Raw genomic sequence first — 25,604 nt, 5'->3', positions numbered from 1 at the left:
GAGGAAGAGGCCGAGGATCTTCTATGAGCAACTTCTGAAGATCTGGGTACCAAACCCTCCTTGGCCAGTCTGGGACAATGAAGATTGCTCGAACTCTTGTTCTCCTTATGATCCTGAGCACCTTTGGGATCAGCGGAAGTGGAGGGAAGACATACACCGACCGGAACACCCACTGGGCCACTAGCGCATCCACTGCTATTGCTTGAGGGTCTCTCGACCTGAAACAATATTTCTGAAGCTTCTTGTTGAGACGAGATGCCATCATGTCTACTTGAGGAACTCCCCAAAGACTTGTCACCTCTGTGAAGACTTCTTAGTGGAGGCCCCACTCTCCTGGATGGAGATCGTGTCTGCTGAGGAAGTCTGCTTCCCAGTTGTCTACTCCCGGAATGAAAATTGCCGACAGAGCCTTTACATGTCTTTCTGCTCAGAGGAGGATCTTTGTCACCTCTGCCATTGCCGCTCTGCTTTTCGTTCCGCCCTGCCTGTTTATGTACGCGACTGCTGTTACATTGTCCTACTGGATCTGCACGGAATGATCTTGAAGATGTATCGCTTGTTGAAGGCCGCTGTAAATGGCTCTCAATTCCAGCACGTTTATGTGAAGGCAGGCTTCCTGACTTGACCATTTTCCATGGAAGCTTTCCCCGTGAGTGACAGCTCCCCAGCCTCGGAGACTTGCATCCCGAACTTGCGTCCCTCTAATAGGTGAGAACTGTGTAGCCACCACAGGAGCGAAATCCTGGCTTTTGACGACAGGATTATCTTCCAGTGCATGTGTAGGTGGGATCCCGACCACTTGTCCAACAGGTCCCACTGGAATACCCTGGCATGGAACCTGCCAAACTGTATGGCCTCGTAGGCCATCACTATCTTCCCCAACAACCGAATGCACTGCTGGATCGACACACTCGATGGTTTCAATATCTGTTTTACCATTTTCTGGATTTCCAGAGCCTTTTCCACCGGAAGAAATACTCTCTGAACTTCTGTGTCCAGAATCATCCCGAGAAAAGACAATCTTGTCGTCGGTTCCAACTGTGACTTTGGATAATTTATGATCCAACCGTGTTGTTGGAGTATTGACAGGGAGAGTGTGTTGTTTTGTAACAACTCTCCCTGGATCTCGCCTTTATCAGGAGATCGTCTAGATAAGGAATTATATTGACTCCTTTTTGACGCAGGAGAACCATCATCTCCGCCATCACCTTGGTGAATACCCTCGGCGCCGTGGAGAGACTGAAAGGTAACGTCTGGAATTGGTAATGGCAATTCTGAACCGCGAATCTCAGATAAGCCTGGTGAGGAGGATAAATGGTAACATGCAGGTAAGCATCTTTTATGTCTACAGACACCATGTAGTCCCCCTCCTCCAGACTGGAAATCATTGCCCTCAGTGATTCCATTTTGAACTTGAATCGTTTCAAGTAGAGATTCAGATTTTTAAGGTTTAGGATCGGTCTGACCGAGCCGTCCGGCTTCGGAACTACAAAAAGGCTTGAATAAAACCCCTCCCCTTGTTGTGACAAAGGTACCAGGACTATGACCTGATCCTGACATAATTTTTAGATTGCCGCTGTTACTGCTTCCCTTTCTGGAAGAGAAGCTGGCAAGGTCGATTTGAAAAATCGGCATGGGGGAACGTCTTGAAACTCCAGCTTGTATCCCTGGGACACTGTTTGCAACACCCAGGGATCCAAGCCAGACAGAATCCAACCTTGGCTGAACAGTTTGAGACGTGCCCCCACCCGAGCGGCCTCCCGCAAAGGAGCCCCAGTGTCATGCTGAAGATTTGGCAGAAGTAGGGGTAGACTTCTGCTCCTGGGAACCTGAAGCTGCTGTGGACTTCTTTCCCTTTCCCCTTCCCCTACCCGCAAAGAAGGGGGAACCTCTCGCTTTTTTGTATTTATTGGGCCGAAAGGATTGCATGTGCGGGTGATATGTGTTTTTTGCAGGTGCAGGCGCAGAGGGCAAAAATGTCGACTTACCTGCGGTAGCCGCCGATACAAACGCATCCAGTCCATCGCCAAATAAGGCCTCACCTTTATATAGGAGAGCCTCCATATTGCTTTTGGAATCTGCATCCGCGTTCCACTGGCGAATCCATAAAGCCCGCCGAGCCGATACTGCCATGGTAGCGGCTTGTGAACTCAAGAGTCCAATATCTTTCATCGCTTCTAGCATGTATGCGGCAGAGTCTTTGATATTCCCTAACTTAAGGAGTATCTAATCTTTATCAATCGTGTCAATTTCTGATGACACGCTTTCTGTCCATTTTTCAATAGCGCGACTCACCCGCGCGCAAGCAATTGTGGGCCTGAGCAGCGTACCATTGGCAACATAAATGGATTTCAATGTAGTTTCCATCTTTCGTTCTGCCGGCTCTTTTAGTGAAGCCGTGCCAGGTGCAGGGAGAATTACCTTCTTTGTCAACCTGGACAGTGCACTGTCTAACACAGGGGGTGACACACATTTTTCCCGTCCTCCACCGGGATAGGATAAGCTATCTGAATTCTCTTTCCCTTCAAAGAGTGTATTAAGCTCGTGGGAAGGAGGGAAAGTGACCTTAGATTTATTTTCTTTATAGAAATAAGCCTTCTCCTGAGGTACAGGAGTGGCTTCCGTGACTTCCAGAACTTCCCTTATAGCCACAATCATATATTGTATATTTTTTGCTAATTTATGATCTATTTCTCTGGAGTCACTATCGTCGACACAAGAATCAGTGTCCGTATCGGTATCAGTATTCACAATATTCGCAAATGGTCTCTTATGTGACCCAGAGGGGTCGCCTGCGGATGGAAGAACAGAGCCCTGAAAAATCACATCCTCCACAGATTTTCTCCAGCACTCAGCATGAGATTCAGACTTATCTAATCTCCTATTGATATGATGCATACTATCACGTATTTCTTTTACCCATGCAGGCTCTTGGTATGCCGGCAGCGCCACCACATTACACTTCTGTGTCCCTAAAATATTTCCGAGGAGGAGGAACTCCCTGCCTCTGACATGTCTTACACACGTGTACAACACACACACAGACACACTGGGACTTATAGGGGACAGACCCACAGTAAAATCTGTCGAGGGACACAGTTTAGGAGCAGCCAGTTCACAACCCCAGCGCCAGTATCTAATGCCTGTGAACACAGAATGCCCACTGACATGCAGCGCTTTTTACACAGTAAAACACACTTATAAAGCACCAAATTCGCTTGAGGACCCCCTGTTATGCACCCTGATACTTGTAGTCAGAAGTGAAGGAGGACCAGCGATGTCTCTGCAGCCTGAGGAGAGAGAAAATGGCACTGAGCAGTGTGCTGGCTGCCTGAGAAAGAAGCTCCGCCCTTTTTACCTCAGAAACTTTTCATAATATTTATACTGGCGGGGTAGGGCTGTGCCTGGGCATCTTATGCCCCCTTTTTACCAGTTTATAGAGGTGTTTTCTGCTGCCCAGGACGCCCCCCCACCCCCTCCGCGCCCTGCACCCTGCAGTGCCTGTGTGTGTGGGCAGCAATGGCGCGTTACGCTCCCGCCAGCCGCGCTGTACCTCAGCCCTCACTTTTCTTGATAGAAGATCTGTCTTCTTCTACTCACCTGTCTTCTGACTTCTGACTCTGTGAGGGGGGTGACGGCGTGCCGTGGGAGTGAGCATCTAGACACGGCTAGCATTCAGTACCTTTCAGGAGCTAATGGTGTCCTGTCAGCCAGAAGCAGAGCCATGAAACTCTTCAGGAAGTTGGTTCCTACTTCTGCCCCCTCAGTCCCACGAAGCAGGGAGACTGTTGCCAGCAGTTCTCCCTGAAAATAAAAAACCTAACATAAGTCTTATCAGAGAAGCTCAGTAGAGATCCCCTAGAGTGCATCCAGTCTGCCTGGGCACATTTCTAAAACTGAGGTCTGGAGGAGGGGCATAGAGGGAGGAGCCAGTTCACACCCTTGAAAAGTCTTAAAGTGCCCATGGCTCCTGCGGAACCGTCTATACCCCATGGTCATGAAGTGGACCCCAGCATCCTCTAGGACGTATGAGAAATTGAATATTGTCTTTGTGGCTTTTCTGTGCGAATGCGTATGCTACCATATATACTCATACCACGCACCAATCCGCAAGGCTCATGAGCCAGTGTACGTAGCGTGCGTGTATGTGCACGCACGGCGACTACGCACACGCACAGAGGCCACTCTGTTTGGTGTTTGCATGTGGTGTGTGTGTAATAATTTTGACTTCGACAGGTTGGTGTTGCAAGCCGCAGCCGTTGAGCACCTCAGTAGGAAGACTATCAACCACAGCATCAGCATAAAGATGCAGTAGCGGCAAAAGATACAGTCGGAGCTACAACTATGATCACTTCGGCATCAGGCCCACTTTCCTATATTAAGCAGGACTATTCCATATATAAATTGCTCTGAGAGACCATTATTGTTTCTGCTCAAAACGATAGTAGGTGCTTAGTACAGTAAAACAAGCCAGGGTGTAACGAACACTTATGTTTATGATTTTGTCTTGCGTGTCTTTTGTGTTCAGATACAATAATGAGCAGCAAGTGGGAAGACAACATAACAATGGAATTTAAGTACTTCACAAAGGATTAAGGCAAATGACCCCTGCTGAGTTTGAGTTGTTGCATGAAATTTATGAATAACAATATGAAAAACTTGTGCTAATAAAATAACTTGTCCTACACCATACAGAACCTAACACAGGACAAATATAGAAACTTCCACTGTAGCATTTAGAAAATAAGATTTTACTTACCGATAAATCTATTTCTCGTAGTCCGTAGTGGATGCTGGGGACTCTGTCAGGACCATGGGGATTAGCGGCTCCGCAGGAGACAGGGCACAAAAATAAAGCTTTAGGATCAGGTGGTGTGCACTGGCTCCTCCCCCTATGACCCTCCTCCAAGCCTCAGTTAGGATACTGTGCCCGGACGAGCGTACACAATAAGGAAGGATTTTGAATCCCGGGTAAGACTCATACCAGCCACACCAATCACACCGTACAACTTGTGATCTGAACCCAGTTAACAGTATGACAACGTAGGAGCCTCTGAACAGACGGCTCACAACAAGAAACAACCCGATTTTTTTGTAACAATAACTATGTACAAGTATTGCAGACAATCCGCACTTGGGATGGGCGCCCAGCATCCACTACGGACTACAAGAAATAGATTTACCGGTAAGTAAAATCTTATTTTCTCTAACGTCCTAGTGGATGCTGGGGACTCCGTCAGGACCATGGGGATTATACCAAAGCTCCCAAACGGGCGGGAGAGTGCGGATGACTCTGCAGCACCGAATGAGAGAACTCCAGGTCCTCTTTAGCCAGGGTATCAAATTTGTAGAATTTTACAAACGTGTTCTCCCCCGACCACGTAGCTGCTCGGCAGAGTTGTAATGCCGAGACCCCTCGGGCAGCCGCCCAGGATGAGCCCACCTTCCTTATGGAATGGGCCTTGACAGATTTAGGCTGTGGCAGGCCTGCCACAGAATGTGCAAGTTGAATTGTGCTACAAATCCAACGAGCAATCGTCTGCTTAGAAGCAGGAGCACCCAGCTTGTTGGGTGCATACAGTATAAACAGCGAGTCAGATTTTCTGACTCCAGCCGTCCTTGAAATATATATTTTCAATGCCCTGACAACGTCCAGCAACTTGGAATCCTCCAAATCGCTAGTAGCCGCAGGCACCACAATAGGCTGGTTCAGGTGAAACGCTGACACCACCTTAGGCAGAAAATGAGGACGCGTCCGCAGTTCTGCCCTGTCCGAATGGAAAATCAGATATGGGCTTTTATACGATAAAGCCGCCAATTCTGACACTCTCCTGGCTGAAGCCAGGGCCAGTAGCATGGTTACTTTCCATGTAAGATATTTCAAATCCGTCGATTTGAGTGGCTCAAACCAATGGGATTTGAGAAAATCCAAAACTACATTAAGGTCCCACGGAGCCACTGGGGGCACAACCGGGGGCTGTATATGTAGTACTCCTTTTACAAAAGTCTGGACTTCAGGAACTGAAGCCAATTCTTTCTGGAAGAAAATCGACAGGGCCGAAATTTGAACCTTAATGGACCCCAACTTGAGGCCCATAGACAATCCTGTTTGTAGGAAATGTAGGAATCGACCCAATTGAAATTCCTCCGTGGGGGCCTTCCTGGCCTCACACCACGCAACATATTTTCTCCAAATGCGGTGATAATGTTGTGCAGTCACCTCCTTCCTGGCTTTAACCAGTGTAGGAATGACCTCTTCTGGAATGCCTTTTTCCCTTAGAATTCGGCGTTCAACCGCCACGCCGTCAAACGCAGCCGCGGTAAGTCTTGGAATAGACACGGTCCCTGCTGAATCAGGTCCCGTCTTAGAGGTAGAGGCCACGGATTTTCCGTGAGCATCTCCTGAAGTTCCGGGTACCAAGTTCTTCTTGGCCAATCCGGAGCCACGAGTATCGTTCTTACTCCCCTTTGCCGTATAATTCTCAGTACTTTGGGTATGAGAGGCAGAGGAGGAAACACATACACTGACTGGAACACCCACGGTGTTACCAGAGCGTCCACAGCTATTGCCTGAGGGTCTCTTGACCTGGCGCAATACCTGTCCAGTTTTTTGTTGAGGCGAGACGCCATCATATCCACCTTTGGTTTTTCCCAACGGTTCACAATCATGTGGAAGACTTCTGGATGAAGTCCCGACTCTCCCGGGTGTAGATCGTGTCTGCTGAGGAAGTCTGCTTCCCAGTTGTCCACTCCCGGAATGAACACTGCTGACAGTGCTATCACATGATCTTCCGCCCAGCGAAGAATCCTTGCAGCTTCTGCCATTGCTCTCCTGCTTCTTGTGCCGCCCTGTCTGTTTACGTGGGCGACTGCCGTGATGTTGTCCGACTGGATCAACACCGGCTGACCCTGAAGCAGGGGTTTTGCCAGGCTTAGAGCATTGTAAATCGCTCTTAGCTCCAGTATATTTATGTGAAGAGACATCTCCAGGCTTGACCATACTCCCTGGAAGTTTCTTCCCTGTGTGACCGCTCCCCAGCCTCTCAGACTGGCATCCGTGGTCACCAGGACCCAGTCCTGTATGCCGAATCTGCGGCCTTCTAACAGATGAGCACTCTGCAACCACCACAGAAGAGACACCCTTGTCCGTGGCGATAAGGTTATCCGCTGATGCATCTGCAGATGCGATCCGGACCATTTGTCCAGCAGATCCCACTGAAAAGTTCGTGCGTGGAATCTGCCGAATGGGATTGCTTCGTAAGAAGCCACCATCTTTCCCAGGACTCTTGTGCATTGATGCACAGACACTTTTCCTGGTTTTAGGAGGTTCCTGACAAGTTCGGATAACTCCTTGGCTTTCTCCTCCGGAAGAAACACCTTTTTCTGAACCGTGTCCAGAATCATTCCCAGGAACAGCAGACGTGTTGTCGGGGTCAACTGAGATTTTGGAAAATTCAGAATCCACCCGTGTTGTTGCAGCACTACTTGGGTTAGTGCTACTCCGTCCTCCAGCTGTTCTCTGGACCTTGCCCTTATCAGGAGATCGTCCAAGTAAGGGATAATTAATACGCCTCTTCTTCGCAGAAGAATCATCATTTCGGCCATTACCTTGGTAAAGACCCGAGGTGCCGTGGACAATCCAAACGGCAGCGTCTGAAACTGATAATGACAGTTTTGCACCATGAACCTGAGGTACCCTTGATGTGAAGGGCAATTTGGGACATGCATGTTAGCATCTTTTATGTCCAGGGACACCATAAAGTCCCCTTCTTCCAGATTCGCTATCACTGCTCTGAGTGATTCCATCTTGAACTTGAATTTTTGTATGTACAGGTTCAAAGATTTCAGATTTAGAATAGGTCTTACCGAGCCGTCCGGCTTCGGTACCACAAATAGCGTGGAGTAATACCCCTTTTCCTGTTGTAGGAGGGGTACCTTGACTATCACCTGCTGAGAAAACAGCTTGTAAATGGCTTCCAATACCGTCGCCCTGTCTGAGGGAGACGTTGGCAAAGCAGACTTTAGGAACCGGCGAGGGGGAGACTTCTCGAATTCCAACCTGTAACCCTGAGATACTACCTGCAGGATCCAGGGGTCCACCTGTGAGCAAGCCCACTGCGCGCTGAAATTCTTGAGTCGACCCCCCACCGTTCCTGAGTCCGCTTGTAAAGCCCCAGCGTCATGCTGAGGGCTTTGCAGAACCCGCGGAGGGCTTCTGTTCCTGGGAAGGAGCTGCTTGCTGCCCTCTCTTACCCTTTCCTCTGCCTCGGGGCAGATATGACTGTCCTTTTGCCCGCTTCTTATAGGACCGAAAGGACTGCGGCTGAAAAGACGGTGTCTTTTTCTGTTGGGAGGGGGTCTGAGGTAAAAAGGTGGATTTCCCGGCAGTTGCCGTGGCCACCAAATCCGATAGACCGACGCCAAATAATTCCTCCCCTTTATACGGCAATACTTCCATATGCCGCTTGGATTCCGCATCACCTGACCACTGTCGTGTCCATAAACTTCTTCTGGCAGATATGGATATCGCACTTACTCTCGATGCCAGAGTGCAAATATCCCTCTGAGCATCTCGCATATAAAGAAAAGCATCCTTTAATTGCTCTAAAGTCTGTAAAATACTGTCCCTATCCAGGGTATCAATATTTTCAGTCAGGGAATCCGACCAGACCACCCCAGCACTGCACATCCAGGCTGAGGCGATGGCTGGTCGCAGTATAACACCAGTATGTGTGTATATACTTTTTAGGGTAGTTTCCAGCCTCCTATCAGCTGGATCCTTGAGGGCGGCCGTATCAGGAGACGGTAACGCCACTTGTTTTGATAAGCGTGTGAGCGCCTTATCCACCTTAGGGGGTGTTTCCCAGCGCGCCCTAACCTCTGGCGGGAAAGGGTATAATGCCAATAACTTTTTTGAAATTAGCACTTTTCTATCTGGGTTAACCCACGCTTCATCACATACATCATTCAATTCCTCTGATTCAGGAAAAACTACAGGTAGTTTTTTCACCCCCCACATAATACCCCTTTTTGTGGTACTTGTAGTATCAGAGATATGCAAAGCCTCCTTCATTGCCGTGATCATATAACGTGTGGCCCTACTGGAAAATACGTTTGTTTCTTCACCGTCGACACTAGATTCAGTGTCCGTGTCTGGGTCTGTGTCGACCGACTGAGGTAAAGGGCGTTTTACAGCCCCTGACGGTGTCTGAGACGCCTGGGCAGGTACTAACTGGTTTTCCGGCCGTCTCATGTCGTCAACTGATTTTTGTAATGTGCTGACATTATCACGTAATTCCATAAACAAAGCCATCCATTCCGGTGTCGACTCCCTCGGGGGTGACATCACCATTACCGGCAATTGCTCTGCCTCCACACCAACATCGTCCTCATACATGTCGACACACACGTACCGACACACAACAGACACACAGGGAATGCTCTATTGAAGACAGGACCCCACTAGCCCTTTGGGGAGACAGAGGGAGAGTTTGCCAGCACACACCCAAGCGCTATAATATATATGGGAACAACCCTATATAAGTGTTGTATCCTTATAGCAGCTTAAATATAGTAATATCGCCAAAAAAAGTGCCCCCCCTCTCTGTTTTACCCTGTTTCTGTAGTGCAGTGCAGGGGAGAGTCCTGGGAGCCTTCCTCACAGCGGAGCTGAGCAGGAAAATGGCGCTGTGTGCTGAGGAGAATAAGCCCCGCCCCCTATTTCGGCGGGCTCTTCTCCGGAGTTTGTGAGATCTGGCAGGGGTTAAATACATCCATATAGCCTCAAGGGCTATATGTGATGTATTTTTTAGCCATAAAAAGGTATTATACATTGCTGCCCAGGGCGCCCCCCCAGCGCCCTGCACCCTCCGTGACCGCTGTGTGAAGTGTGCTGACAACAAGTGTGCTGACAACAAAAGTCTTCTGCCGCCTGCTTCTGGACCTCTTCCATCTTCGGCATCTGCAAGGGGGGTCGGCGGCGCGGCTCCGGGACCGGACTCCATGGCTGGGCCTGTGTTCGATCCCTCTGGAGCTAATGGTGTCCAGTAGCCTAAGAAGCCAATCCATCCTGCACGCAGGTGAGTTGACTTCTCTCCCCTAAGTCCCTCGATGCAGTGAGCCTGTTGCCAGCAGGACTCACTGAAAATAAAAAACCTAAAAACTTTTTCTAAGCAGCTCTTTAGGAGAGCCACCTAGATTGCACCCTGCTCGGACGGGCACAAAAAACCTAACTGGGGCTTGGAGGAGGGTCATAGGGGGAGGAGCCAGTGCACACCACCTGATCCTAAAGCTTTATTTTTGTGCCCTGTCTCCTGCGGAGCCGCTAATCCCCATGGTCCTGACGGAGTCCCCAGCATCCACTAGGACGTTAGAGAAATATAGGCCATTTTCCATAACTGTTTTTAAGCAGTACGTATTTCTGTGTAACTATTTTATGTCCTGATACATCAACTGTCTGGTGAGATTATAATTTATCTTGTGTACATTACAGGACTAAGAAATATTCTAAGAATTTTTTTATTTATCTTCATTTACAATAGCCTATATGTTATTCATTACACATTCTAAACCATAATTTGTGTTTTACAACATACCTGAGACATGAGTGTATCACAAGCAGAGGCTAAACCTGAGCCAACAGATATACCCGTTACATTGATAACCTGTTGATACATGATAAAATACAGATCCATTAATGTAACTGGAACCCAGTACTTAATTCATCAATTTTAATTATGAACAATACTATTAGTTGGTAGATGTTTCATGTGAGTTAATACAGTCTTCCAATAGTCACATCAACATAATTAGTGAGAGCCCAAATACTTACACCACTGTTAATTGTCAAGATCTCTCCCACATATAGGAAATCCAAACAACAGTACCTTGGGCCTAATTCAGTAAGGATTGCATATTCTGCTAGTTAGCAGAATTTGCAATCCTTTTGTTAGCATGCTGAGGGGCTGACTGACAGGCAGAGGCGATCGCATTTTCTGCGGCCACCCTGCAGAAAATGCGGACGCATGCGCAGGACAGGCACTGCGCATGCGCCTGCATCTTTTTCTCATTTTTTGCGGTTGGATCGCACACTGCGATCCAACTTGAATTAGTCCCCTTATCAGTCATGTGCGGTGGGGTCCCTGCCCCTTATACGGAATATATATGGGAGACAGACAGACGGGATGCCGGCTATCACTTTGCTGACGGCGGCAATACGTCATCCGGAATCCCATCTGCGCGGCAGCGAGTCCCCTTGCAGGTTCGCTGTGCTCGCCATGCTTCTGGTCCCTGCTTGCCACAGGTTATATTACCACTCGGGTGGAGTCGTGGAACCACCACCTGAGTGGGAATACAGGGCTGCGGTCTGTATCGCGACCGCCGGCATTTCACCGGCTGTCTGGATTCTGGCGTTGGTATCCTGAACGCTGGGATCCTGACAGCGGGTATATTAACTGCATCCCCCTTATACAAGGCCTGTTTTCCTCCTCACTGGACTTTATCGTGGCACTCAGAGTAACCACAGCGACACATCAGGCTGTGGCTGTGGTTACTCTGTACTGTGCTGTGCTGGGCTGAGGAGGAAGGCTGCTGCCACTGAGCAGTAGCAGTCTCTCCCTGCCAAATGTACCACTGCGCTGCTGTATAGTGGCCAGCAGTAGTGGGCAAAAGAGAAGTATTACAGGGGGGAGTAATCGCCTTGACTGTTCTCCTTTCCTCTGAATCTGCCACTGTGGTTAAGTGCTTCACACTCATTTACCTCACTACATATCTGTTTGAACTTAGGGAGACATGTACTAAGCAGTGGTAGAAGTAGAGAAGTGAGCCAGTGGAGAAGTGCCCATGGCAACCAATCAGCTGCACTGTATACCTTTATAGTATGCAAATTATAAGTGAACCGCTCAGCACACATCTCTCCCCCCGCTCAGCACAGCGCGATGTGTGCTGAGCGTGCAGTGGGGGGGGGGAGACAGGGGCGCTCATTTCACCCAGCGGGTGAAGTGAGCGACCTGCTAGATTGGCCTGCATGCAGGCCAATCTAGCACCAGCGATAGTGATGCGCGGGGCTGCGCATCGCTATCGCTGTGAGGGGTAAACACGGAGTGATCGCTGGTTAAAATCTAAGCAATCTAGTCAGACTGCTTAGATTTTAAGCAGCGATCACTCAGTGAGTACCCCCCTTTAGTGTACTAGAATTTGTAACTACAATGGTTTAAACCAAAAACAGGCTTTTGTATTAAATAAAGACTTGCAAGCTGGGCTTATCTTTTATTGTTCCAAAGAATTGACTGTAAAAAAGCAAATGCTGCAAAACACACATCTATGCTTATGTGTATACCTGTGTAGATATACACAGATATACTAATACCACTTTTTAAAAATAGAAGCACAATAGGAACAATGACAAAAAGACACAAAGATCCCACCCAGAGAGGTCTATGTCTGGAGGACTGTAATAAGCTACTTAAACATGTCTACACAGTAGATTTGTCCTTTCTGAGTATATGTGCTGAGCGAGGGGGGGGGGGGGGGGGGCGCTCATTTCACACAACGGTGAAGTGAGCGACCCGCTAGATTGAGCCTGCATGCAGGCTCAATCTAGCACCGGCGATAGCGCACATCGCTATCGCTGGGGGGCACACACACGGCAGATCCGTGCTCAAAATCTAAGCAATCTAGTCAGATTGCTTAGATTTTAAACAAGCATTTCTCCGTGTGTACCACCCTTTAGATTCTCTGTGCTAGAGTCTAAAGTTAGGTACACAGTGACTAGAAAGGTAAGAGTACAATCCACAACTTTTCTCACATCTGAAATGATAAAGAGAACATCCAATTCCCTGTATACACACTACACAATTATCCTTTCTACTGTATATGACCGGTACATTTTCCTAAAGATCGTTGAGGTGATGTTTTCCATAGATTGTAACCTTGCGAGCAGGGTGTTCCTACCTCTATGTCTGTCTGTTATAACCCAGTTTTGTTCTATTACTGTTATTCTAATTGTAAAGCGCAATGGAATATGCTGCACTATATAAGAAACTGTTAATAAATAAATATATGCAGTTTGTCAATTCTGGGGGCTGGCAAACGTTGTGCAGCACTGTCCATGTTGGGAGCCAATCTGACTGGTTTTCAAATGACAGTCATCCCCAGATGCTGCGTACACGCTGTGCAATAAGTAATCCAGCCCTGCAGCCGAGAATTGGCCGAACCAGTGGTTCCCAAACGTTTTTGAATCACAGCTCCCAAAAACACCTGCACTGTACCCCTAGGTCAAAAGCTTCATATTGAGAAATTTAGAAAGAAATATTAAATTAAAGGTGTGCACACACAGTGCGATTCTGGCTAATGGCCGATATTGACTAGAAATTGTCCTGAGGCATGAACCTCCGATCTAGTCAGTGTTGACCCTGTCTGCACACACTATATTTCCTTGCGATGCCGATCCCGCGGGACTGCGCAGCAGCATCGCAAGCGCATAGACATGGTGCAATTTATGCTGACTTTTCTTATGATTTTGACTATATAGTCAAAATCGTAAGCACAAATCGCACCGTGTGTACGCACCTTTAGTAAACTGTGTTTATATGTCATCCGTAGGTTCAACTTTGGGATGAGGGATACTATTTGCTTATATTTTATCACTGGCAGCCACTAGCATTGGTTTTGCCTATTACATTGACCATAAATAATTTGAATTGGTCCTGGACCACCAACCCAGGGCACCAGTGTAAGTGTCCCAAGGCACCCAGGGTTTCCTAGGCACACAGTTTGAAAACCACTTGGCCAATCGATTATTGCACAGTGTGTAACTAGCTTAACCAAGCATTCATAATAAGTATCTTGCATTATAATGGGTAGGATAAGGAGATTTATGGTAAGAACTTACCTTTGTTAAATCTCTTTCTGCGAGGTACACTGGGTTCCACAGGGATAACATCGGGGTGTAGAGTAGGATCTTGATCCGAGGCATCAACAGGCTAAAAGCTTTGACTGTCACCAAGATGCCCAGCGCCGCCTCCTCTATAACCCCGCCTCCGTGCACAGGAGCTCAGATTTGTTAACCAGTCCAATGCAGTAGCAGGTAAAAGAGACGACAGCCGTTAGTAGTCACATACACCACATTCTCACGACAGGAGAAGGTATCAGCGGCTAATGCCATACAAACCCAAAGAAGCTAAGTGCGTCAGGGTGGGCACCCTGTGGAACCCAGTGTACCTCGCAGAAAGAGATTTAACAAAGGTAAGTTCTTACCATAAATCTCCTTTTCAGCAGCGGGGTACACTGGGCTCCACAGAGATAAAATCGGGGATGTCCTAAAGCAGTTCCTCATGGGAGGGGACGCACTGTGGCGGGCACAAGAACCCGGCGTCCAAAGGAGGCATCCTGGGAGGCGGAAGTATCGAAGGCATAGAACCTTATGAACATGTTCACTGAGGACCACGTAGCCACCTTGCACAATTCTTCTAGGGTCGCATCATGGCGGGCCGCTCAAGAAGGTCCAACCGACCGAGTAGATTGGGCTTTGATGGTAGCAGGGGCTGGAAGACCAGCCTGTACATAAGGTTGTGCAATCCCCATTCTAATCCAGCGGGCCAGGGTCTGCTTATTTGCAGGCCAGCCATGTTTGTGAAAACCAAAAAGTACGAAAAGAGAATCAGACGTCCTAACGGAGGCTGTCCACTTCACATAGATACGGAGAGCCCGTACCACATCCAAAGACCGCTCATTGGAAGACAATTCAGCAGAGATAAAGGCTGGAACCACAATCTGTTGGTTAAGGTGGAAAGAAGACACCACCTTAGGTAGATAGCCAGGGTGTGTCAGAAGAACTGCCCGGTCACAGTGAAAAATCAGAAAAGGTGACCCAGGATAAGGCACCCTGTGACCGACAGGATAAGGCAATAGCCAGCAGAAACAAGACCTTAAGAGTGAGCCACTTAAGGGCCACGGATTCAAGAGGTTCAAACGGAGACTCTTGCAAGGCCACCAGAACCACAGACAAATCCCAAGGAGCCAGAGGCGGGACATAGGGAGGTTGAATCCGTAAAACACCCTGATTGAACGTATGAACATCAGAAAGTCTCGCAATTTTTCTCTGAAACCATACCGACAAGGCAGAAATATGAACCTTGAGGGAGGCTAGATGAAGGCCTAAGTCCAGGCCCTGTTGCAGGAAAGCCAAAAGGTTGGCCGTACTAAACCTGTAAGCGTCATGACTGTTAGATGCGCACCAAGCAAAGTATGAATTCCAGACCCTATGATAAATCCGAGCAGAAGCCGGTTTACGGGCCTTCAACATAGTTCAAATGACCGCCTCAGAAATCCTTTGGCCCTCAGAACCGAAGCTTCAAGAGCCACGCCGTCAAAGCCAGCCGGGCCAAATCCTGGTATACACAAGGGCCCTGAACGAGGAGGTCTGACCGTTGCGGAAGCAGAAGAGGACGCTCTAACGAGAGACCCTGTAGCTCTGAGAACCAATGCTGTCTGGGCCATGCTGGAGCGATCAGAAGTAGGATTCCTCCTTCTTGCTTGAACTTCCTTATTACTCTGGGCAGGAGTGACACCGGAGGGAACACATACAGCATCTGAAAGTTCCACGGAATTGCCAGTGTGTCCACGAGTGCTGCTTGAGGATCCCTTGCCCTTGCTCCGAAGACCGGAACCTGTATTTGTGTTGAGACGCCATCAGGTCTACATCTGGTATACCCCACTTGTCCACTAGTAGCTGAAATACTTCTGGATGGAGGCTCCACTCTCCGGCGTGAACGTCCTGATGACTGAGGAAGTCCGCTTCCCAGTTGAGGACCCCCGGAATGAACACTGCCGATATGGCTGGCAGATGGCGTTCCACCTACTGAAGAATCCTTGACACTTCCATCATTGCCATGCGGCTTCGAGTGCCGCCTAGATGATTTATGTACGCCACCGTGGTGGCGTTGTCCGACTGTACTTGGACAGGTCTGTTCTGTATCAGATGCTGGGCCAGGTTCAGAGCATTGAACACCGCCCGCAATTCCAGAATGTTTATCGGTAGAGACTCCTCCCTGGTCCAACCACCCTGAAGAGAGAGTTGATCCAACACCACGCCCCAACTCCTTAGACTGGCATCCGTTGTCAGGAGTACCCAGTTGGAGATCCAGAAGGGACGACCCCTGCTCATTCGTTGGACCTGTAGCCACCAGCTCAGTGACAGACGAACCTCCGGAGACAAGGAGATCATTTGAGACCTGATCTGGTGAGGCAGGCCGACCCACTTGGTAAGAATCATCTTCTGCAGAGGGCGAGAATTAAATTGAGCATACTCCACCATGTCAAAAGCTGACACCATGAGGCATAGTACTTGCATCGCCGAGTGTATTGACACTCGCGGGTGAGAGAGGAAGCATCGAATCCTGTCCTGAAGGTTCAGGACCTTCTCCTGTGACAAGAACAACCGCTGGATGCACCATGCTCTGACCAGGGACCAGGGAAGATATCTTCCAGTTGATGAGCCACCCGTGTGCTTGCAGAAACTGGACCGTCAGATCCAGATGATGGAGGAGAACTTCTGGGAAGTTTGCCAGGATCAGAAAGTCATCCAGATATGGAAGGATCCTGACACCCTGACGGTGGAGCAGGGCCGTCATCACCGCCATGACCTTGGTGAAGACTCACGGAACCGTGGTCAATCCAAAAGGTAAGGCCTGGAATTGATAATGGAGGTTGCCAATAGCAAACCGCAGATATTGCTGGTGCGACATGGCAATAGGAATATGGAGGTAAGCATCCTGTATCTCCAGGGAGACCATATAGTCCCCGGGCTCCAAAGCCAGAACAATAGAGCGAAGAGTTTCCATACGAAACTTGGAGATCCTCACAAATTTGTTCAAAGACTTGAGGTTGAGAATGGGCCTAGAGGAACCATTCGGTTTTGGGACTAGGAACAGCGGTGAATAGTACCCCCTGCCTCTATGAGCCAGAGGCACTGGCACTACCACTCCTGTGTCCAGGAGGGACTGTACCACCAAATGAAGAGTTTTTGCCTTTACCTGATCCGAAGGGATGTTTGTCAGGCAAAATTGATGAGGGGGACGTTTCTTGAAGGATATGGCGTATCTGTGAGTGACGACTTCCCTTATCCAGGCGTCGTAATTGGTCTTCAACATACCTGGGTAAACCGTAGAAGTCGGCCTCCCACCCTGGGATCCCCCAGGGGGAGGCCCGCCACATCATGCAGCAGGCTTGTCTGATTTGGAAGCAGGCTGACGGGCAGCCCAGGCACGCTTAGGTTTGGGCTTAGTGGTTTTGGAATTGCGAGCCTGTTTTGGGTTCTCCTGATCCTTTGCTTTACCTGGAGGTCGAAAGGAAAGAAAGGAAGTACTCTTAACCTTCAGAGCCGAAGGAGCAGTACTAGGCAGACATGCAGTCTTAGCGGAAGCCAAATCAGCAACAATGTTGTTGACATCTTCACCAAAAAGGATGTTTCCCTTAAAAGGGAGCACCTCCAGGGATTTCTTAGAGTCCAGATCCACAGACCAGTACTGCAACCAGAGAATCCGGCGAGCCAGAATGGGCGTAGTAGAGGCCTTGGCCGCCAGAACACCGGCATCAGAAGCCGCCTTCTTAATGTAATGAGAGGCTGTGACAATATACGAAAAACATTGTCTAGCATTATCAGAAAAATTGGACGGCAGCTCTGCTTCCACCTCCTGAGCCCATGCTTCAATAGCTTCTGCAGCCCAAGTAGCCGCAATAGTGGTCCGATGCACAGCTCCCGCAAGGGTATAAATAAACTTTAAGCAACCCTCCACATGCTTATCCGTCGGTTCCTTCAAAGAGGTGACGGTAGTGACAGGCAGAGCAGAGGACACCACCAGCCGAGCGACTTGCCAGTCCACCGGTGGCGGCGTTTCCCAATTTTTACTTAACTCCGCAGCTAGAGGGTAGCGAGCTAGCATCTTCTTGTGAGGTGTGAATTTCTTTCCCGGATTTTCCCAGGATTCCTGACATATATCAACTAGGTGGTCAGAATGAGGCAAAATTAATTTGTTAACCTTCTGACATTTGAATCTATCAGGTTTCTTAGAGGCAACGACAGGTTCTGGGTCATCATCATTTTGAAGAATCAGCCTGATAGCCTCTAATAGGTCAGGAACATCCACCTGTGAAACAGACTCCCCAAGCATTTGGATCAGTGTCTGAGGGGTCAGTAAACACGCCATCCTCATCAAAAGAAGAATCTGAAAATAAGAATTTACTCACCGGTAATTCTATTTCTCGTAGTCCGTAGTGGATGCTGGGGACTCCGTAAGGACCATGGGGAATAGACGGGCTCCGCAGGCACTCTAAAGAAAGATTCAGTACTATCTGGTGTACACTGGCTCCTCCCTCTATGCCCCTCCTCCAGACCTCAGTTAAGGAAACTGTGCCCAGAAGAGCTGACATTACAAGGAAAGGATTTTGGAATCCAGGGTAAGACTCATACCAGCCACACCAATCACACTGTACAACTTGTGATAAACTTACCCAGTTAACAGTATGAACAACAACTGAGCATCACTCAACCGATGCTACTTAACCATAACCCTTTGTTAAGCAATAACTATATACACGTATTGCAGAAAGTCCGCACTTGGGACGGGCGCCCAGCATCCACTACGGACTACGAGAAATAGAATTACCGGTGAGTAAATTGTTATTTTCTCTAACGTCCTAGTGGATGCTGGGGACTCCGTAAGGACCATGGGGATTATACTAAAGCTCCCAAACGGGCGGGAGAGTGCGGATGACTCTGCAGCACCGAATGGGCAACCACCAGGTCCTCCTCAGCCAGGGTATCAAACTTGTAGAATATTGCAAATGTGTTTGAACCCGACCAAGTAGCAGCTCGGCAAAGCTGTAATGCCGAGACCCCTCGGGCAGCCGCCCAAGAAGAGCCCACCTTCCTTGTGGAATGGGCTTTCACTGAATTTGGATGCGGCAATCCAGCTGCAGAATGAGCCTGCTGAATCGTGTTACAGATCCAGCGAGCAATGGTTTGCTTTGAAGCAAGAGCACCCAGCTTGTTGGATGCATACAGGATAAATAGCGAGTCAGTTTTCCTGACTCCAGCCGTCCTGGCAACATAGATCTTCAAAGCCCTGACTACATCAAGCAACTTGGAATCCTCCAAGTCACGAGTAACCGCAGGCACCACAATGGATTGGTTCAAATGAAAAGATGACACCACCTTTGGCAGAAACTGCGGACAAGTCCGCAATTCTGCCCTATCCATATGGAAAACCAGATAGGGGCTTTTACACGACAAAGCCGCCAATTCTGACACACGCCTAGCTGAAGCCAAGGCCAACAGCATGACCACTTTCCACGTGAGATACTTTAGCTCCACTGTCTTAAGTGGCTCAAACCAGTAGGATTTCAGGAAACCCAAGACCACGTTAAGATCCCAAGGTGCCACTGGTGGCACAAAAGGAGGCTGAATATGCAGCACTCCCTTAACAAATGTCTGAACCTCAGGCAGAGAAGCAAGTTCTTTTTGAAAGAAAATAGATAGGGCCGAAATCTGGACCTTTATGGACCATAATTTTAGGCCCATAGTCACACCTGACTGTAGGTAGTGCAGAAATCGACCCAGCTGGAATTCCTCTGTAGGGGCTTTCCTGGCCTCACACCAAGCAACATATTTTCGCCATATACGGTGATAATGTTTTGCTGTCACGTCCTTCCTAGCCTTTATCAGCGTAGGAATAACTGCATCCGGAATGCCCTTTTCTGCTAGGATCCGGCGTTCAACCGCCATGCTGTCAAACGCAGCCGCGGTAAGTCTTGGAACAGACAGGGCCCCTGTTGCAACAGGTCCTGTCTGAGAGGCAGAGGCCATGGGTCCTCTGTGAGCATTTCTTGCAGTTCCGGGTACCAAGTCCTTCTTGGCCAATCCGGAACAATGAATATTGTTCTCACTCCTCTTTTTCTTACGATTCTCAGTACCCTGGGTATGAGAGGAAGAGGAGGAAACACATAGACCGACTGGAATACCCACGGTGTCACCAGTGCGTCCACAGCTATCGCCTGAGGGTCTCTTGAACTGGCGCAATACCTCTTTAATTTTTTGTTGAGGCGGGACGCCATCATGTCCACCTGTGGCAGTTCCCATCGATTTACAATCTGCGTGAAGACTTCTGGATGAAGTCCCCACTCTCCCGGGTGGAAGTCGTGTCTGCTGAGGAAGTCTGCTTCCCAGTTGTCCACTCCCGGAATGAACACTGCTGACAGTGCTTGCACGTGATTCTCCGCCCAACGAAGAATCCTGGTGGCTTCCGCCATTGCCACCCTGCTTCTTGTGCCGCCCTGGCGGTTTACATGAGCGACTGCCGTGATGTTGTCTGACTGAATCAGCACTGGTTGGTCTCGAAGCAGAGGCTCCGCTTGACTCAGGGCGTTGTATATGGCCCGTAGCTCCAGGATATTTATGTGCAGACAAGTCTCCTGACCTGACCACAGCCCTTGGAAGTTTCTTCCTTGAGTGACTGCCCCCAACCCTCGGAGGCATGCATCCGTGGTCACCAGGACCCAGTCCTGTATGCTGAATCTGCGGCCCTCGAGGAGGTGAGCACCTTGTAGCCACCACAGAAGAGACACCCTGGCCCTGGGGGACAGGGTGATCATCCGATGCATCTGAAGATGCAATCCGGACCACTTGTCCAACAGATCCCACTGAAAGATCCTCGCATGGAACCTGCCGAAGGGAATGGCTTCGTATGACGCCACCATCTTTCCCAGGACTCGTGAGCAGTGATGCACCGACACCTGTTTTGGCTTTAGGAGGTCTCTGACCAGAGTCACTAGCTCCTGAGCCTTCTCCTCCGGGAGAAACACCTTCTTCTGGTCTGTGTCCAGAATCATGCCCAGGAAGGGCAGACGCGTCGCAGGAATCAGCTGCGACTTTGGAATGTTCAGAATCCAGCCGTGCTGACGCAATACTTCCTGAGAGTGTGCTACGCTGATCAGCAACTGCTCCCTGGACCTCGCCTTTATGAGGAGATCGTCCAAGTATGGGATAATTGTAACCCCTTGCTTCCGAAGGAGCACCATCATTTCCGCCATCACCCTGGTAAAAACTCTTGGTGCCATGGACAGGCCAAACGGCAACGTCTGGAATTGGTAATGACAGTCCCGTACCACAAACCTGAGGTACTCCTGATGAGGCGGATAAATGGGGACATGCAAGTAAGCATAAAATCCCCCTCTTCCAGGCTTGCAATGACCGCTCTGAGCGATTCCATTTTGAACTTGAATTTCTTCAGATAAATGTTCAGGGATTTTAAATTTAAAATGGGTCTGACCGAACCGTCCGGTTTCGGTACCACAAACATAGTGGAATAGTAGCCCCTTCCCCGTTGAAGGGGGGGAACCTCTACCACCACCTGCTGGAGAAAAAGTTTGTGAATTGCCGCCAACACTATCTCCCTTTCCATGGGGGAAGTTGGTAAGGCCGATTTTAGGTAACGGTGAGGGGGCGTCACCTCGAATTCCAGCTTGTATCCCTGAGACACAATTTGTATAGCCCAAGGATCCACCTGTGAGCAAACCCACTGGTGGCTGAAATGTCGGAGACGCGCCCCCACGGCTCCTGGCTCCGCCTGTGGAGCCCCAGCGTCATGCGGTGGATTTAGTGGAAGCCGGGGAAGACTTTTGTTCCTGGGAACTAGCTGCATGGTGCAGCTTTTTTTACTCTACCCCTGCCTCTGGCAAGAAAGGACGCACCTCTGACCTTCTTGCTCTTCTGAGAACGAAAGGACTGCATTTGGTAATACGGTGCTTTCTTGGGCTGTGGCGGGACATAAGGCAAGAAATTTGACTTCCCAGCCGTAGCTGTGGAAACTAGGTCCGAGAGACCGTCCCCAAACAATTCCTCACCCTTATAAGGTAAAACCTCCATGTGTTTTTTAGAGTCGGTATCCCCTGTCCTCTGCCGAGTCCATAAGACCCTTCTGGCAGAAATGGACATTGCGTTTACTCTAGAGCCCAGCAGGCAAATGTCCCTCTGGGCATCCCTCATATATAGGACCGCGTCCTTGATATGTGCCAGGGTCAGTAGAACAGTGTCCCTGTCCAGGGTATCTATCTCCTCAGACAGAGTATCCGTCCATGCAGCTACCGCACTACACATCCAGGCCGAAGCAATTGCTGGTCTCAGCAGAGTGCCAGAATGTGTATAAACAGACTTCAGGATAGCTTCCTGCTTTCTATCCGCAGGATCCTTTAGGTCGGACGTATCATGAGACGGCAGGGCCACCTTCTTAGACAAGCGTGTCAACGCCTTGTCTACCCTAGGGGAGGATTCCCAGCGTAACCTGTCTGTTGGCGGGAAAGGATACGCCATAAGTAATCTCTTGGAAATTATCACCTTCCTGTCATGGGAATCCCACGCTTTTTCACATAATTCATTTAATTCATGTGAAGGGGGAAAAGTCACTTCATGCTTTTTCTCCCCATACATATAAATCCTCTTGTCAGGGACAGGATTTTCCTCAGAAATGTGTAATACATCCTTCATTGCTACAATCATGTAGCGGATGGCTTTTAGTCATTTTAGGCTGCAACTTTGCCTCATCGTCATCGACACTGGAGTCAGATTCCGTGTCGACATCTGTGTCAACTATCTGGGATAGTGTGCGCTTTTGAGACCCTGAGGGCCTCTGCGCTGTAGGATCAGGCATGGGTTGAGACCCTGACTGTCCCAAGGTTACAGTTTTATCCAATCTGTTATGCAAGGAATTTACATTATCATTTAACACCTTCCACATATCCATCCAATCAGGTGTCGGCACCGTCGGCGGCGACACCACACTCAGCTGCACTTGTTCTGCCTCCACGTATCCTTCCTCATCAAACATGTCTAACAGGCGTACCGACACATAGCACACACACAGGGAATGCTCTGACTGAGGACAGGACCCCACAAAGGCTTTTGGGGAGACAGAGAGAGAGTATGCCAGCACACACCCCAGCGCTATATAACCCAGGGATTACACTGTACCTTAGTGTTTACCCCGTAGCTGCTGTTAAATATATCTCTGCGCCTAAATTTATGTGCCCCCCCTCTCTTTTTTACCCTTTATTGCACCTGTATACTGCAGGGGAGAGCCTGGGGAGCGTCCTTCCAGCGGAGCTGTGAAGAGAAAATGGCGCTGGTGTGCTGAGGAAGAAGGCCCCGCCCCCTCAGCGGCGGGCTTCTGACCCGCTTTAATGTGTAAAAAATTGCGGGGGCTCGGGCATATATACAGTCCCAGACTGTATATATGTCTATTTTTGCCAAAAAGGTAATTAATTGCTGCCCAGGGCGCCCCCCCCTGCGCCCTGCACCCTACAGTGACCGGAGTGTGCGGTGTGCTGTGGGAGCAATGGCGCACAGCTGCAGTGCTGTGCGCTACCTTAAGTGAAGACAGGAGTCTTCAGTCGCCGATTTCGATGTCTTCATGCTTCTGCTGCTTCTGTACTTCTGGCTCTGCGAGGGGGACGGCGGCGCGGCTCCGGGAACGGACGATCAAGGTTAGGTACCCGTGTTCGATCCCACTGGAGCTAATGGTGTCCAGTAGCCTAAAAAGCGCTACCTAGCTGCCGTGAGTAGGTTTGCTTCTCTCCCCTCAGTCCCTCGTAGCAGAGAGTCTGTTGCCAGCAGAAGCTCTCTGAAAATAAAAAACCTGACAAAATACTTTCTTTTCTAGCAAGCTCAGGAGAGCCCACTAGGAGCACCCAGCTCTGGCCGGGCACAGATTCTAACTGAGGTCTGGAGGAGGGGCATAGAGGGAGGAGCCAGTGCACACCAGATAGTACTGAATCTTTCTTTAGAGTGCCCAGTCTCCTGCGGAGCCCGTCTATTCCCCATGGTCCTTACGGAGTCCCCAGCATCCACTAGGACGTCAGAGACGGGCACAAAATCTAACTGGAGTCTGGAGGAGGGTCATAGGGGGAGGAGCCAGTGCACACCACCTGACCTAGTAAAGCTTTACTTTTTTGTGCCCTGTCTCCTGCGGAGCCGCTATTCCCCATGGTCCTTTCAGGAACCCCAGCATCCACTTAGGACGATAGAGAAAAGTGGATTGTGAGGAAGTAATGGACCGCTTAGAGGACTCCTTGGTCTTAGGTGGGCGAGGGTTATGTTTCTGCTTAGTCAATGAGTGATTCAATTGCTGTAACTGAGTGGACAGAAGGTCTGCCCATGGCGGATTAACCACAGGGACGATATGTGGCTGTAAAGGCACGTGAGGTCCCATAAGTCTAGTTAATAGTGTAGTCAGTAAATTTGAGAAAGTAGCCCAAGGCGGGTCGTGATGTGGCCCTGTTGCTACAGACTGACTGGGGGATAAGGAACCCCTAGAACCTGAACCCTCCACTGCTATGTTTTCCTCTAATGCATCTGCGGCATCACAACCGCGTATTGCGGGATCAGCCGCAGAACCATCGCCCCTTGTAGCTGACAGGATATGAAAGCGTAAACCACGGGCGACACAGTACAATATCAGTAGATAGAATACCTAACCAAGAACCCCCTGTGCAGTATGACAGCACAAACAGGATTCAGGAGGTATATGGTGACTGAAAATCACAGAGAAAAATACAAAATAAGTATATCCTGTGACATACCTACAGATGTGTCCACATACATCTTTGCTATATCCCGCCATGTATGGCACAGTTTTGCATGCCATAGACTCAGAGATTTAGCCATGCCTTGTGTTTTTTCTTAATTTGCTTCTATAATATGTTACTTCATACATATTCTTTTATGGCAAACCAAAATTTTAAAATTCATCCACTCGCTACTCATGAAAAACAGCTTAGCCGTGTTTTGTATGTTGTGCCAAATTGGTAAAAAAGCAAAGATGTAAGTGGACACATCTGTACATCAGATAATAACCCTGACGCACTTAGCCCCCCTCAGGGTACAGAATATAGGGATAACAGTATGAGTGAGATACACGAAGTAGATATCACACAGCAGCTACATGCACACACACAGTCACATGTACAATGCAGAAATTATGACAAACAATAAAACTGGACTAGCAATACTAAGTAGTACTCAGTAAAGCTATATAGACTTATAGATAGATCAAGGCACAGTAAAGACTGGATGTATATCACAGGGTACTTGTACTAAATAGTCCTGTAGTAATGCACTGTTTCTTAACTAACACTATCAACAGACATGTAGAATACTTAAGTGTCCTGTAAAATACACAGCGCTGATGATGCAGGCGGCTTTACAGAGGAAACTTTGCCCATGCAGTCCCAGAATCAGCTCAGCATGTAGTTATGACAGGGAGTGAGGGAGACAGAGAGATGCAGCTCCAGGGCAGGAACATTTACTCTAAATGGGGCTGCGGGAGGGGCTACAGGTCAGAGTCTTCTCCCCTAGCTGGACTTCACCACCGGGTACTGTGGGGCGTAGAAAAACGGATTATAGGAGAATCCGACCTGTGCCCCTGCCCTGGTGGTCTAGTGGGGTCCCTGTACCAACACAGTGTCCACGCCAGCGCGCGCGGCCCATCTCCTAATGGCTGCGCCGGATCGCGATTTGCATCGGGTCCCGCCTGGGAGACCCTCTTACCTCCTCC

The 25,604-nt window shown here is 49.1% G+C and overlaps 1 protein-coding gene across 7 annotated transcripts in view; it reads right to left on the bottom strand.

Moving 5' to 3' along the window:
- Positions 1–25,604, bottom strand: part of LOC135029617 (multidrug and toxin extrusion protein 2-like) — a 486,356-nt gene that overhangs the window by 361,978 nt on the left and 98,774 nt on the right. For 5 of the 7 annotated variants that reach the window (XR_010225784.1, XM_063953866.1, XM_063953871.1 and 2 more), the window contains one exon: positions 10,596–10,664. The exons of the other annotated variants lie outside the window; for them this stretch is intronic. Coding sequence is in view for 4 of the 5 variants with exons in the window: in XM_063953866.1 (XP_063809936.1) it covers positions 10,596–10,664 (69 nt within the window). In the remaining variant the exon portion in view is untranslated. The remainder of the gene's footprint in view (positions 1–10,595; positions 10,665–25,604) is intronic. 7 annotated transcript variants of the gene reach the window in all.

The sequence above is a fragment of the Pseudophryne corroboree genome, chromosome 2 (assembly GCF_028390025.1).
Source record: "Pseudophryne corroboree isolate aPseCor3 chromosome 2, aPseCor3.hap2, whole genome shotgun sequence".
NCBI classification, from domain to species: domain Eukaryota; kingdom Metazoa; phylum Chordata; class Amphibia; order Anura; family Myobatrachidae; genus Pseudophryne; species Pseudophryne corroboree.
This window is presented reverse-complemented; position numbering and strand designations above follow the sequence as displayed.